Raw genomic sequence first — 15,963 nt, forward strand, 5'->3', positions numbered from 1 at the left:
TTATGTTTCCCAGTCAGAAATAACTGGGTTAGCTCTGTGACCTGGACTAATAATTGAATCCTTTTAAGCCTTAATTTCTTTTTCTATTTCTTTCTTTTTTTTTTTTTTGAAAGGAAGTCTTGTTGTGTCACCTAGGCTAGAGCCCGAGTTGAAGTGATTTTCCTGCCTCTGTTTCCCGAGTAGCTGGGATTACAGGCACCTGCTACCGTGCCTGGCTAATTTTTGTATTTTTAGTAGAGACAGGTTTCACCATCTTGGCCAAGCTGGTCTCGAACTCCTGACCTCGTGATCCACCTGCCTCAGCCTCCCAAAGTGCTGGGATTACAGTCGTGAGCCACCACACCCAACCAAGCCTTTATTTCTTTATGTGTGAAATGGGAACTATAATATCTTACTATTATTATTATTTTTATTTCAATAGCTTTAGGGGTACAAGTAGTTTTTGGTTACTTGGATAAATTGTATCATGGGGAAGTCTGGAATTTTAGTGTACTCACCACCCAAGTAGTATACATTGTACCCAGTATGGAGTTTTTCATCCCTCAGCCCTCTCTCACCCTCCCGCCTTCTGAATCTCCAGTGTCCGTGTTACCACTCTGTATGCCTTTGCATACCCATAGCTTAGCTTTCACTTGTAAGTGAGAACATGCAATATTTGGTTTTCAATTTCTGAATTATATCACTTAGAATAATGGCCTCCAGGAAAATGATAATATCCAACAGAATATTGTTAGGATTAAATGAGGTGATGTAAGGAATATTTGACCCATAGTAAGCACTCGATTAATGGAGCTAATTTCTTTGTTAGAGGAAATTAAATCATGTTTCAGAGACCAATATCATATACCCACCAGGACTGATTCTCATTATAACAATGTTTGTTTTTCAAAATGAAATAAATAGATTTTTAAAAAACTTTAAAAAAAGACTTTGTTTTCATGAAGCAACATCATTTAAGGATTTTGCAATGTAATAGAAATGAATGCAAGAGGAAAACAAAGGCAGGGACGTATCAGTCTTGCCCAGGGTCAGAGAAGAAGTAAATCTGACCAAAGGGGAATTAGGTCTTTGAAACTTTCCCAGTCTCTTCCCTCTTCCCTCCTGCCTCCACCTCCATCACCGTGTGTGCGTATGCACACAAACACAAAAACACACTCTCAGAAATGTCATTATTTAAGAGTTAGGCAGAAGATCTTTCTGAACCCTTTTTTTTTTTTTTTTTTTCTGAGACAGAATCTGACTCTATCACCCAGGCTGGAGCACAGTGGCGCCATCTTGGCTCACTGCAACCTCAGCCTCCCCAGTTCAAGCGATTCTCCTGCCTCAGCCTCCCGAGTAGCTGGGATTACAAGCACTCGCCACCACACCTGGCTAATTTTTTTTGTAGTTTTAGTAAGGATGGGGTTTCACCATGTTGCCCAGGCTCGTCTTGAACTCCTGACCTCAGGTGATCTACCCATCTCAGGCTTTCAAAGTGCTGGAATTACAGGCATGAGCCTACGGCACCTAGCTCCTTCTTTAAAATATAGTTCTGAATTCACCCTCTCTCTTAACTCCCTTAATTTAATTTTCGAATAGAATGTCAACAAAGGGAGAGTATCCAGCGTCAAGTCTGATACTATTTGTTCTTTCTTTCGAAATCCTTGAAAGACTTCTTTTTTCCTGATTCCATTGTATCCAAGAATAATTTTTACAGATTTTTGGCTTAACCAATAAAAATCAATACCTGTTTTTGTTGACGAAGTTACCAACTGCGGACCTGTGTGCTGTATCATTGCTCAAATTGTAGTTCCAATTTTTGTTTTCTTTGAAAAACTGCTTCTGTAATACCTGGGAGACAAAAATATTTGTAAAATGAAAACATACTCTTTAGAATTAAGAAGGAAAGTGAACTATAGTGTATTAGAATCTTCTAGATTTTTCTAGATATGTGCTTACTTTTTTATTTCAATAGCTTTTGTAGTACAGGTGGTTTTTGATTACCTGGATAAGCTCTTTAGTGGTGATTTCTGGGATTTTGGTGCACCCAGCACCTGAGCAGTGTACACTGTACCCAATGTGTAGTCTTTAGACCTCACTTCCTCCCACTGCAAGTCCCCAAAGTCCATTATATATTCTTATGGTTGTGCATCCTTATAGGTTAGCTCACTTATAAGTGAGAACATAAAATATTTGGTTTTCCATTCCTGAGTTACTTCACTCAGAATAATGGCCTCCAGCTCCATCCAAGTTGCTGCAAAAGAATTATTTGCTTACTTCAAAAGCAAAGTTGAGGATAAGATTGTCCAAAATTAGAATGGAGCTGAAGTAGTGTGCTGCAAAGAGATTACAGGAGTCCATCTATTCCAACCCCCTAGGATTCCAGAAGAGAATGTTAAAATCTAGACAGATGTGAGTCTTGGCCAAGGTAATGCAACTGTTCCCCCTTCTCCATCCATGGCTGGTGACAGGGCTGGGATGTAATAGGTTAACCGAGTTGAACATGTAGTAGTTGTTTTGTGGTTATTTTCATTAACAGGAAGTGGCAGGTTTGTTTTTAGCCCACTTTTTATCCCTCAGGTCTCTATCTCCCTCTCAGGGGGTCCATCTGGCACCACTTCTTTCCTGAGGGTCTGTACACTCACCTGCTTGAAAGAACATTGCTACGAAGCACTGTTTGGCTTAGAATGGCATTTCCAAAAATGTTTGTTCTATGGGCTGTAAACTGGTATTCTCTGGGGAAAACAATTGATGCTTGGATGAATTTTGAAAGCGCTGCACTGAACATATGTGTATGATTATTTCTTGCAAGACTTCTCAGAGCCTTTAATATGCTAATAGGCATCCCAAGTCTCTAGGACTGGGTAAAGTACATATATCATGTTTTCTGAGCTGGCTTGATTATGAAACATTCTTGCATCTCTCCCCAACCCCAGCATCTGAGAATAAATGGGGCTTAAGTTATCCTTCCGGAGATATTTGCATTTTAATATAGGATACTTAAGAAGTGTTTGTTGAGCTGCTTATTTCTCTTAGTGTGTAAGATCCTTAAGGTCAGGAAAAGTGTCATTCATCTCTGAATCAACAACACCTAGACCAGTACTGTGACCAGTTCTTGTCACATAGGACAAATGGCACGAGATTCACCTATGTTCGTTAAAACATGAAAAGATTTCAAGCCCCACAAGGCTTACTTACTGGAACTAGAATTTAAACCATCAGTGGCAACCAAATTAACCATTTTTTTTTTTGGAGTCATCAATTTCACTGCTCTGAGGCAAGAATTACTATGAAAAATCAAGAAAAATTGATAAAATCATTAAAAAAATATTGTATTATCATATCCCTTTTTCTACTTTTCTCCTATAGAAAAATTTAGTGTTTGCTAGTTTGGTTTTAATGCTTTTGGAAGGAAGAATCATGTCAACAAGGATAGCAAAGCAGAGCTGGAGAGGCAGAAGTGAAAAAGGGCTGAGATTTAGAAGGGCTCTTCTCGAGAGAGAAAGAAGAGTTAAAATGGAAGGAAGCAGCTGCCTTTGGGTGGAGGATAATGAGGGTGGCATAGATGGGAAGGATTTTAAAGATATTTTCTGTGTAACTCATACCCACACGTCCACCCACACACTCGGTTTTGGAAGTTTCATGAAGGACAAAGTAAAATCTCACAGTGCTTTCATATGCATTTTTATTCCCCTTTTGAACTTTCCTGCAGAGACTGGACCATGGGAACCTAATAATATTTGGGTTACATTACTCAAAGGAGAGAAATATGACAGAAAAATAGAACCCTGTCAAGTTTTCCACTTCTCATGAGAAAGGGAACATCGTCACTTGTCAAACAACTATATACAATTCTCGTGATCTATTCCCACTTTGTATTTCCCCAGTGTTACACAAAAGCATGATTGTAGATGTCTTTATTAAAGCTTGTTTTTAGTTAATTTTTCAATATTTGCACAATGTTTGTGAAAAATAAGGGAAAGCTATTTTACAATGCACATACATCTATATGCCTTATAAATAGATATTGGAGAAAGTATTAACAATTCTAATGATTTCGTCATCACCGGAATAAACCTCCCAACCAGAGACAGCTCTTGGCAAAAATTATCAATAGGAAACTAAAGTGTATTTTAGGTTTTCTCTAGCACAAGATAACCAGCACTGCACTTCACATTTGCTAGGTCTCAAAAAAAAGATTTTATAAGATTCTGAATCATCTTAGATTGAAAAATTATTTTGGCGGTCTCAACTGAATTTCTCACAGACATCACTGTCCTTGATCCAAATATAGCTACCATGTTTGCCCAGGGCATCATGAGTTCCCCAAAGCTGAGATGGCAGAAAGGATTTCTTTGTATTGGCAAAGTGGTATATAGGAGAATCTGCCTACACCTCACTGGGGGAGAACCTCTCAGCTAAAGCTTTCACCTACCTCAGAAAACACATCTGGTGTAGTCTTTATTACTATGAGTTGATTTGTTTAATGAAGTGTTTGTAGAGGTTGCTAGGCTCAGTAGGCAGGAGGAAAATAAGCCAGGAAAAACATGACAGCAAGTTTAATTCAGTTCACCTAACATTTGTTGAGCAACTATAGTGTGCAAGAGATGGGGATACAAAGACAGATACATGCGCTACCATAAAAAGAAGGAAGGAGAAGGGTAAATGGGGTGGAAGAGAGAAAGAGAGAGGAGAAAGAGAGAGAGAGAGAGAGAGATGGGAGAGAAAAAGGGAGTGTGAAGGTGATGAGATAAAGGAAGAGGAAGGCATGTGGAGAAAGGTTTTAAGACAAGCCTACAAAAGAGAGAGATAAGTTAAAAGCAGGGGACTAACAGAGGAAAAGAGAAGAAAATAAGAGAAAGAGACAGAAAGAGAAGAAATACTTACAAGTGATCCTAAAAGGTCAAGACAAAGAGAATGTTTTGTTTGGGGGCTCTGATTTTAACATCTTCTGAAAAGTTTAACCGACAAAAAGGTGACTCCATTTTCCATGTTCAAAATCTTTATGTAGAGAAAAGTAGGAGAAAATTGTGCTTTTAGAGTTGCAAGGTATATCGAAAGATTTAGAATGTTTATACGTGGAGTCAGGAAGCTAACCTAAAAGGTTATATCACAGGTTTTTGCTTTTGGAAACCTTTTTCAGAAAACAAAACAAACACTAGATTTACAGTAAGCATGTAATAAAAAAGGCAATGGGTGTCTCCTTTCTTTTTTATGCAATTTATAAGTGCTTTTTCCTTTCTGGGAAAGAAGTGTTTCTTCTCTACGGGTTGAGGCAATTCATCATATTCAGTAAAGTCAGAGTGTCTATAAGTACTCATTATGATGTCTCCTTGAGAAAAGGCAGGGTGAAAATGGTAATTTCGAGCAGGAAAATGGTCAATTGTTTATATTTGGTGTATCATATTATTCAGGGAATTTTTTTAAGTTTGAGACAAGTATTTGGCCCTTTAAAAATACGTGGAGGTAGGTGGAGGGTATTGCAGATGTCTGCTGCACTAGAGGCTGGCTACGCCAAAGCTGTCTGGAAGCTCTGGTTTCTAACTCAGGTCTCTTGGGCAGGTGTTATTTGAAGGTCAGTCTTTCTATTGATAAAATACAGAGAGCTTATATTTGGTCACTACCTCAGAGAGATGGAGCAGGAGGTGCTGGAAAATGCCATCAATCATGTTATTATTAGCACGTATTATTGACTCTCTGGGGTGAGACGAAATCGGTGGGCCAAGATCTGTTGTCCCATCTCTTCCTCGTGTGTTACCATGTCTGAGGGATGAAGAGAATTGTGTCTCTCGTCCAGCTGTGCTCACCACTAAAGCATTCACCAGTCATTGCAATTATGCTGGTGGGATTTGGTGCTGGGGGAATTCTATGTGCTGGGAGCTGCAGGGAGGCCATCAATTCATTTCACATATATTATTTCTCTAGGAAACACAGCATAATTGAGGACAATTTTCCACCATGAATTGCATCATTAGCTAACACAGGAGAAGTGAAATGCTGTTAACTTTTCTTTTTCTTCTGCAAAGCTGATGAGCTGAAGAAAATAGAAAAGTTTAATGTAATTTTTTTTCCTAGGATATATGTTGAAAATCAGAATCAAAACGCTTTTACACGGTAATAGAAATCCCACATTTTAATACATTGCCATGCACATAAGGAGTCAAGTAATGCTGAATACAAAATAGTCAAATATACAAAATGATAAAGCAGATTTTCAAGCCTGATAGAGATCATGCTCACAGACACAAGGGGGGCAAAAATCTGTACACAGTTTCATTTTTATCCCTTTTGTAAGAGTCATGCCCCCCTCAACTCTTTTTGAGGACAACCAGAAACAGAAGGAAACATAAGAATATACAAAGGAGACCCAAAGGGAATTGGCGAGTTGATAGCTGCTTAAGATACGGAAATCGGTGGTTCAAAATTGTGGTGCACAATAATTCTTATGTTTAGAGAAAAAAAGTTTCTAAACATTGTATGCCCTGGGAACCCAGGAAACTAAAGTGGACATCCAACAGAAAAGGCACTCTTGTTTTACCAAATAATTTGATTGCCTCCTCCTAAGTATAGTCCTGGGAGTTTTTCTAGGATGCATAGAGAAAAAGAGAAAGAAAGAAAGAAAGGAAAACCCAATAGTTGTGGGAAATGAATACAGGTAATACTTATGTAATTAAACACTCTTGGGAGACCAGCAGAATTCAGACTGCTGGTTGAAGTACTCACTTAGGAAGCTATAAGCATGTTGACCATCTACACAGACTTCTGTGTTTCTGACATGTGCTTTTTAGCTATGTTTGTTAGTGTTTGTGAAAGAACGAATCATTATCTTTATCAGATTCTCCCCCTCCTCCATTCTCATACTCTATAAAGAGAACTACTCATGTTCAATTCACATTGTGTCATTTTTCTTCCTCTTTCCTTCCTAGAACAAACACCAATATGCAGTAGTTCATCAAGGAAGTTCGATGTCCTGTCTGCTTCCTGTGCCTCTCAGTTTGGCACCTTCACACTCCGATGGGTCTTCTCCGACCTGGGATTGGCACTCTTCACCTTAGTGGGTCATGGAGCTCTAAATCTTTGGGAGGTGAAGAAGTGGAAATAAATGGACACCTGGGCTGTAGACTCTGCAGACTAGCCTCATGTATTAGAAGAAGTGTGTGTGTACATGTATGTCTGTTTGTGTAAAATGCTGATTGCTACTTCTTCATCACTCTATTTCCTTTGTAAATCCCAGAATGGAGATTCAGAAATAACAACTCCACGGAGAAAGCCTCAAGTAAGGGAAAGGAATCACTGAATAAAGCCTGTAACCCAGATCAGCACTCTAAATACACATAAGGGATATTGGAGGCACAGGACAGCTCCTTCCCTTAGTTCATTTCGGCCTCCAAACAACCCCATCTTCTAAGGAGAGACGGAGAGCACCCCACACTGAAGAGCAGCGGCCCAGAGAGACTGGGCGATTTCTATTAGTCTGGCATTCTTGAATTCAAAACATTTTCTTCCTTTTTATCAGAGCAGTGTCAATCTCCACAAAGTTCTAAGAATAACTCAAGTATATAAACCACAACAGATCAATATTTCTTTTCTCAGGTGCTTTTTACTGTTAATATGGAATTTTGTTACAAGATTGATCTTTTCTAAAATTTTGTGCAAAGCTATTTAATTAAGTGTCTAATGGTATTAAATAATTACATTAACTGAAACTACAGTAGTATGATTTAGGGATACAAGAGTTTCAGTGGAATTAGTCTCCAAATGTTTGTGCTGGCTTGGCTTTTCAGCAGACTGGTTCCTTCTGTCCCAGACATGACCGTGACACACAGTGCAAAGTCAAGAGCCTGGTATTATTCAGCTCTCTGCAATGTGAGCTTCTTTTACTAGTTAAACCGTGGTCTCCTCAAACATCGCCTTGTAAGGACAGCATCTTTCTATTGGTGGAGGAAAGGTAGTGGTGGCAAAACCATTCAAAGCCCCGGAGAGCCCTAAAATTGCCTATGTTCATGAGTTTAAGTAGGACCCCTTTTACCTCCAGTGGGTGCTAACATCCACCAGAGAGGATTCCCTTTCTGGTGATCTGAGGTGGGAATTGAATAAAAATTAAAAAAAGACAAAGGTTCCAGCATTCAAACATGCATTTTCTCCCCTACTCTACATTCATCCTTAAGGTTTCCATCTGTAACTGAAGGCCTTTTTGATGTGAAAAAGAACTGGGTCAGGCACTTCAAAACCTCTGCAGCAGCTGGTATGTGGGGAAACATAACCTTGGTCCTCTCTCAAATGCACTGTATGGGATCTGGACATGGGGACTGTCAAAAGCAGGAACAGAGCTAGCGGGCAGTTCCTAATGCAAACATGCTAAATTCACTTAATTGTGGTTAAAAAAAATACTAGAAATACACACACACACACACACACACACACACACACGTAAAGAACTAGAACTGATTCATTTAGGGATCATAGAATCAAGGACCACCAGCATGCTCAAACTCAAATCATATCCTTCGAATTACACTTGGATAGGAAGTCTCTATAGAGTTTAGAAAGGTATTTTCGTGGCATTTGTGCTATTTTAGAGGCCATGCTAACTCCTCTGAGGAGATGGGAGAAGACCATCATCAGTTTGTGGAATGGGACAGGACCAAGCCCCAGGTGCCTGAGACATTTAACTGAGCAAAGTTTTCTACAAGGTCGTCTTCAAGATCAGTTATCCTACCCTAAGTGAAAGCATGAGCCAGTAACAGTCTCCTGTTTTTGAATTTTTTTTTTAGCGTTAAGTATTTGAATATATTTTTACAGAATTTGGTGGTGATTAAATGCAATCATATAAAACAGATCTGTTTGCTCTCATGCATCCACTCAGTCTTGACTTCTACATTTGATAGCTGTGTCTGTGCTAATGTGGCAAAAGCCATGTGAAACCAACCGTTTATTTCCCTTGATCCAAATGACTGAATTTTAAAAGGCCGTAAACAATGTGGAAGGCAACCAGCAGAGTCTTCAGTGTTTTAATTGTTTGAGGTATCAGTATCTCCAGTGTTGGATTAATTTAACAGCCTCCCTCCTTGAGGTTCACATCAGTAGGGCTGTTCTTAATACTCTGCATATGAGGCAAAAAGGCCTTGGCTTAAGAGCCTTTCTAAGATGCCTCAAAATATCTGAGGTTTGGAAAACAACAACACAACAAATAACAAACAAACAAACAAACCTCCCAACCATTGGCTCCAGGTTACGAAAAGAGTTTTGTATGATCAGAAATAATGTCTAACTATCTATGACACTTACTAATATGTCAACCAGCCAATAATAATTCAACACAAGTCATATGGTTACTTTTACATGACATTAAGTGTATGCTGTTGGTGCTTTCTTGTGCTTGATATAATTGTAGGAGGGAAGCTCTGAAAGAATGCTTGAAGTGCATCGGGTTTTTAAATAGCCTTACATGGCAAATCGAACTTCAGTTTTATGATATCTTTGGCATCTGTTTTCTGCTGTTTCATGGAAGTACTGTCTCAGTCATTTTGCCCTTGGGCAAGAAGTATAAAATTAGCCCTACGCCGGATGGCTCCTCCCTTTTACATTCGTTGCTGGCAAATTTCACCCTAAAAAATTTAGATTTTAGAAACAGCACTTGCCCTAACCCAGAATTTTCCCTGTGGAGCTAAGATGATGGCCAGAAGGCCACCAGTACTGTTACTGTCCCTTTAGCTACCTTCCACAAATGAGAAGCATCTACCTTATTCTTTATATTCTTCCCATGCACCTAGCCAGCTTTTCCTCAAGTTTCCTGCTTTCAAAAGAATGCTCTCCGTTTCCCCAAAAGCCACCATAGCAAAATAATAGAAACACAGATCTCTTTTACCTTGAAGCTATGCAGTGGCGCCAGGAATCATGTGGGTTCATAAACCAGAAATCATAGGATAATCCTCTGGATTCAGGATTAGATTCAGATCTAAAAAGACTAAGGAGCAGGATCTGGCTTTGAAATAGAGTCCTTAGTGGTGCCCTGAGTAGAAACATCTCCTGGCCTGTCCTCTTTCCTCATCTCAGGACTGCATTGGGATTAATTAATCTCCCAGATGACTGGTCAGTGCTATTAATCCCTACTACCCAACTTGCTTTTTGGGCAGCAAGTTTTCACCACCATCAAGTTTAAGAAGAAATTGTTAGGACTGGGGAAAAAAGGTGACGACTCTGTTTTTTTGTTGAGTACTTTATGGAATTCTTGAGATCCACCCACAGCATCATGTTAAAAGAAAGAGAGATGAAAAGAAAAAAAAAAACACCCTAAAAAGTGCAGTGGAAGGGGTTGGAGGGGCGAATAAAAACAGCCCTAAAGCAATAATGGAATTTATGTCATTTTCAAGGATTAGATTTTTAAAAACAGTCTAAGGCAATTGACAAGCCTAGTTGTCAAGTAACAAAATTATTCTAAAGAATGTAGAGGAAAACAGCACAAAGAACGAAACAGCTAATGTACTGGAAAGAAAGAGAAGGTTTTGGTGAAAGTAAAGGGCTAAAGGGGTCTTAAAAACTTCACTTCCTTGAGACTTTTATTGTTCCTATCCAAAATCAATTATGTGACATTTGCAGACAAAGAAAGCATTTGCAAGTAACGAGGGGGAATCCATTAGAGGTTTTTATCCTTAGTTGATATTCTCACGTACAGCTGATTTTCCTTTTCTCCTTGAATGTTAAAATGGCAGAATTTCCTCAGGACTAAGGACTGTTAGCCTCTGTCTGAGCAACTGAGAAGTGACTCTGGAGAGATTCCTGGCTTGTCTGCCAGGATTCTGGAGGTAGAAGTGAAATCTGCAGGTGCACACCTCACAGAGCCTGAGTAGGGATTTGAAGGTAGGCCATTACCCACAAAGAAAGTTGATAGGATCTCTATTCCCCTAGGTAGGTCTCAAACTACTGAAGTGATTTGCTTTTCACACTAGCAGGACTGGCAATGCTGCATATTCAGTTCTAAAGCGGAAATAAACGGATCCCCTTGGCACCATGGAAAGTATGATAATTATTCATTTCTATTCATTCCCAAGAGTGCCTTTTCTGTACAAGTCTGGGTGTCAGTCTTTTAATAAAGGTGTAGCATAGGTTTAAGTAAAGGGAAAAGTCAAGCATCAACAGGTTACAGTCCTTAGACATAAAAATATGTATCCTTTACTTTCCCATCTCTGGCTTCCTACTAAACAAAACTCACTACAGTCATTTCTGGATTTCTAGGAGGTAACATTTCATACACACATCTTGGGAAGAAAGCATAGCACAGCCGAAGGTAACCATGGGCGATCACAGAGGACCACCATGTAATAAAGATGCCAAAGCCTGCGAATAAAGCTGTTCCTCCTTTTTGCTGGTTTAACTCTTGACTGCTTGGATTTTATGCCACCATGTTTCCAAAACTATCCCCCAAAGTGGTGTCAAACAGAGGTTGACTGTTTGGAAAAGAGTAGTAGTTCATATGCAAACACAGAGTTATGTGCAAGGCATTAAGGCATTTTTAGAGACACAGTCTTCAACTGGGCTCTTTAATAGTCTTCATTTTGCCTTCTCCTAGGTCCCTCTTCACCCATCATCTTTCAATAATTTTACAACACTCGTTTGGCTTAAACAAAGACAAACTAGGAAACTACTTATTTAATTGTTCGGAATGTTTTGCAAAGGCCAAAGCAAGTAACAATGAACCACCATCATTTAATGAACATCTGCACTAAAAAGCATGTCCAGTTTTCCAAGAGAGTCAGCAGTAGTCTCAGAATGTCCTTGGCTAAACCTTAATTCCAAATTACAATATCTCAGCACCTGGCGGTTCTTAGGCTTCATCAGACTTAATTGCGTGTTCCCTGGACTAGTTATAGAATTGGAGCTTTAGATAATGCAGCGTAGTGGTGAATGGTTGTGCCTATGTAAAGAAAGGGAACATAGATGCCCAGGGTGGATATCGAGGAAAGCAACTGAATGCTGCTTTCAGGGGCTCAAACCAACTCAGTCTGGGCCCTGGAAGAGCTGGCTATACCTGAAAGGTGCAAACATGGAGCCTGATGCAGTTTACTACCTCTCATTCTGCTGCCTGCTCCCTGAGGAGCTGTCTGCTGCCATGTTCTTCTTCCTAGGTTACTCTTGCAAAATGGAGAATGCTGTCTAAGTTTTCACTGTGGAAAAGGTGGGTGGTGATAATGTTTGGGAAGAGAAGATACAGTTTCATAAGGGCAGGTGGGGAGTCTGCTTTGTGTACTGTTGTTACCTAAGCACAATGCTTGTCACATAGTAGATGCTCAACAAATGCTTGCTGAATAAAGGGAGGGATGAAAGGAGGAAGAAGACCTGCTATTAGAACTGAGCACAAGAGATGGGCAGTGGAGATTGGCATATTGTGTCCACGGATGTTGGCAGCTGGAGTTTGGCCTCCTAATTATGGATGCGAAGAGAACTACGTTCTGCAGAGGGCCAGGCAGTCCTGCTGCTGACCTGTCGAAGGGCCAGATCTTGGTGGTGACTGAAACTTCTCTGAGTTCCTTGTTGGAAGCCCCCTTCTCTGGCTCTGCAGCCTACCAGGCTTGTGGTGAGTCACCCTGCTGCTGACTCATTTGGACCTTCTTCCCTTTCCCTGTCAGGTTTCCAGATCTCAGGCGGGGGTGGTTTCCAACAGGCTGTGTATTTCCTGAGACCCTGAGAGGAGGCAGACAATGCTTATGTATCTGGAGACACCCTAAAACATCAAGCTTGCTTGCATTGGAAGTGTTCCAGAAGTGGTTACACGTATTTTAAAGAAAAGCCTCTGATGCCTGTCAGTCCCAGGCTGGGACAGTGGGCACAGGAACATACTGCGCTGAGCTTTCCACTCAGCCAACTTTATATTTTCAGGAAAAAAACATGCTACAGTGTTATGTAGCCAGTCAATATGCACATGTCTGTAATGCTTAAAGATAAGCGATAATTAAGTTGACTGGTTTCCCAGGACTGTGCTTTGTCGTAAGACCTAGTTAAAAAAAAAATAGTTATGGGTATCATCCCAGAAAAGATGAAAAGGGACTAGTAGGTTCTATGCTAAGCAAGGAACCTAGTATAGGACTTGATGCTTCCTTCTCTAGGCACATAGTGGGGTCACTTGATGTTTCCCTCTTAAGAGAATGGCAATTTAAACTCGACTTAGAATTTTTTCCGAAGTGTTAAAGTCAGACCACACGAAAGAATTGCATTCTGTTGACCTTACTATCCATTCACAATGGTCTTTGATTAAAAGAATATCATCCCCTTTTTTCTTTGGAGAAACTCTTCTGCAGAATACCTACATTAGCCAAATAGAAGCCTCCTGTATTTGAGTACCTGTATGTGCCTGTTGTCAACTTGCCTGCGAACAAAGAGGCAAGCTAAGATATCACAATCACTAGACCCCCTCTGCTTCCCCTTGGTGCTACAAGTAAACCAGTTGTTCAGTAAAGAATCCGGAGGTGAAATCTAACAGTATCGTGGCCATATTTACATCAACCTACCACAAACAACTGGGGATATGCTAGTAGTGGAGTTTGTCTTGGACAGTCTGAGCCAGGAAAAAAAAAACCCACCAAGATTTATAAACGTAAAAAGAAAATACTTGATTTTTCACATGTGCTGAACGTGCTAATTCATCTTGGTGTAGTGTTCTCATATAAAGTGCTTAAGAGTTGGACAGAACCTTTAGACATCATAACTAACACAATCGAGACATGTTTACATTCCTACCAGGGCATAATATTGTGAACACTTCCACTGAGATTGCAGAACTGCTGTAATTTTTTTTTCTAAAACATCATGCCATCTGCACACATAATAAAATAATCCAGTAGTTGCCATGCTAAAACAGGACTTCTAGTGAAGGGCACAGACAACTCCCCAAAGGGAACTTGAGTTATGCACAGTGATGAAAACTGGAAGCAATTTTCCAGCTAATGGTCTGCCAATGACCACTTGGAACGACTTGGCACTGTATATTATGCACCTCATTTTAAATCCATAGCAAAGTAAGATTTTTCCAAAGCCCATAATCTTTACTGAATGGATGTTTTTTCACTTAATCCAGTTAAATTGTCCATGTTCCAAGGATATCTTCTGGCAGTGCCATGGGTTAGTCTTTCTGTGAGGAACAGGTCATGTTCATATCAACTGGCAGGACAGCAGCTTGGAAGGCTAACCGTGTTTATGGAGAACCCTCGGCTGAGGCTGTAAGAAGAAAAAGGGGGAAATATGGTAAGTGCTTTCCTTTATGTTCCCAGACACTGATATGTAGCAATTATCTTATTCAAACAAACCCTGACACCCTTATGTCAAAGAAAAAGCTCTAGTCAGAATGATGGTTACTCAATGAAAGGATGGATTTACAGTGGCTTATATTCATGAATTGTTTTTTCCCTACCATTTGGCAAGGCATGGAAGACACCCAACTGAGAAATAGGTGAAGCTGCCTGGAAGGGAGGGTAAAACCAGATCTCTGGAATTAGCATCCAACCGAATGACGGGCTGCGGTTTGGGAAATAGTTTCATATATTATGAAGGTTCATGCATTTGTTTGATCTGGCACAAGGTAAGACTGGGGATGGTGTGAAGCATTTTATTTTTGGGGAGAGATGGAAGTTTTCATTCATCAGAAAGATTTCTTAGAATGAAATCTAGAAAAACAAATGTTGGAAGTGGAATGGCTGGAGTTCTTGAGTTTGCTAGTTGCAAAGTCAGATTAGCTGAGCAGGTTAGAGACTAGATAAAGAAAGCTGTTAAAATCAAACCAGAGATTAAACTACTTGCATTGCAACCCTACTTTTGGCCTTGGGAGTGCTGGTATAGAAATATTAATATACGTTCCTGAGTTTTCTAATTTAAATTGTCTCATGTTCCTGTTATTTTATTTGGGTACTCCCTACAGTCCTTAGACATGGGTCATCAAGAATTAATTATTGTATGAGTACAATGGAATGTTTTGCTCAGAAAACTATCGATAATAGTTTTTAATACACACAACTATCTGGCAATGGGAGAGAAGCACAGCAGGCGTTCTTGATGCAAAAGAAAAAAAACTACCTCAGTTTTCAAACCTAACTAGCTCTCAAATCTAACTAACTGCCTTTTCAAAATATGACATAACACACAATTTGTAAGCAAGTGTTTGATGAACATTTGCAATTTTTGAGAAAATGCAAAAACAAAAGGTACTATGTAAGTGTATTAAAATCAAATAATAATACATACTTGTGATCGGTTGTATTGAAAGCAGGACACTAATTATTGCTGATGGCATTGCCAGTTGGAAAAATGTCAGTTTATTTAAAAACTATTAAAAACGCATATTCCTTAACACAGTAATCCCATTCCTAGGAGTATATCCTAAGGAAATAATCTAAAAAAAAAATGAAAGAAGCTATGTGCACAAATATGTAACCTAGATGTTATTTATAATAGAGGAAAAATTACTGTTGAAGATTTAGGTTAAGTAAATTATGGTACATTAACAACATGGATAATTACATGGTCATTAAAATAATACTAATTATGATGATTATGTAACAACATGGAAGCAGTTATGATATAATATAAAGCTTACATATATGCATAGAAAAGAACTGTATGTGAAAATGAAGGCCCTAGGATTTTTATTACTGTCATCATAATATTTTGCAAAACAACAACAAAAATTAGGCTTGCAGGCTTGCAGGGTTGCCCCATGACTAACTAAAGCATCGTGATTGTTTTCACTCACTGATACTACCTTGAAAATAAATACTTTGTAATTTCATTAAGAGAAGTACTTCAGCATTTTGAAAGGGGGAGAAAAACCAGTGCGGGTAAAGTCCTGTCCAGGTTGACCTGCAAGGGGAGCAGTACAGCCTCAAAGAGCAACATTGATTTCTAGGAACTTGACACAGTGTACTATCCTTGAGACTTGGCTAAAATCAGATCCGGAAAATGTGTGACCTTGGAAAAGAATTAATAACCTATAAAATT

The 15,963-nt window shown here is 39.4% G+C and overlaps 1 protein-coding gene across 5 annotated transcripts in view; it reads right to left on the minus strand.

Moving 5' to 3' along the window:
* Positions 1 to 15,963, minus strand: part of SAMD12 (sterile alpha motif domain containing 12) — a 490,937-nt gene that overhangs the window by 56,420 nt on the left and 418,554 nt on the right. For 3 of the 5 annotated variants that reach the window (XM_064384536.1, XM_012443285.2, XM_012443282.2), the window contains one exon: positions 3,647 to 14,190. The exons of 1 other annotated variant lie outside the window; for it this stretch is intronic. In XM_064384536.1, coding sequence (XP_064240606.1) covers positions 14,130 to 14,190 — 61 coding nt within the window. In that variant the 3' untranslated portion in view covers positions 3,647 to 14,129. Of the gene's footprint in view, positions 1 to 1,726; positions 1,831 to 3,646; positions 14,191 to 15,963 lie in introns of those variants that run through there. One more of the 5 variants, XM_012443284.2, reaches the window with a different exon arrangement.

This window comes from Aotus nancymaae, unplaced genomic scaffold, assembly GCF_030222135.1.
Source record: "Aotus nancymaae isolate 86718 unplaced genomic scaffold, 86718_ANA_hifiasm-v0.15.2.pri h1tg000036l, whole genome shotgun sequence".
NCBI lineage: Eukaryota > Metazoa > Chordata > Mammalia > Primates > Aotidae > Aotus > Aotus nancymaae.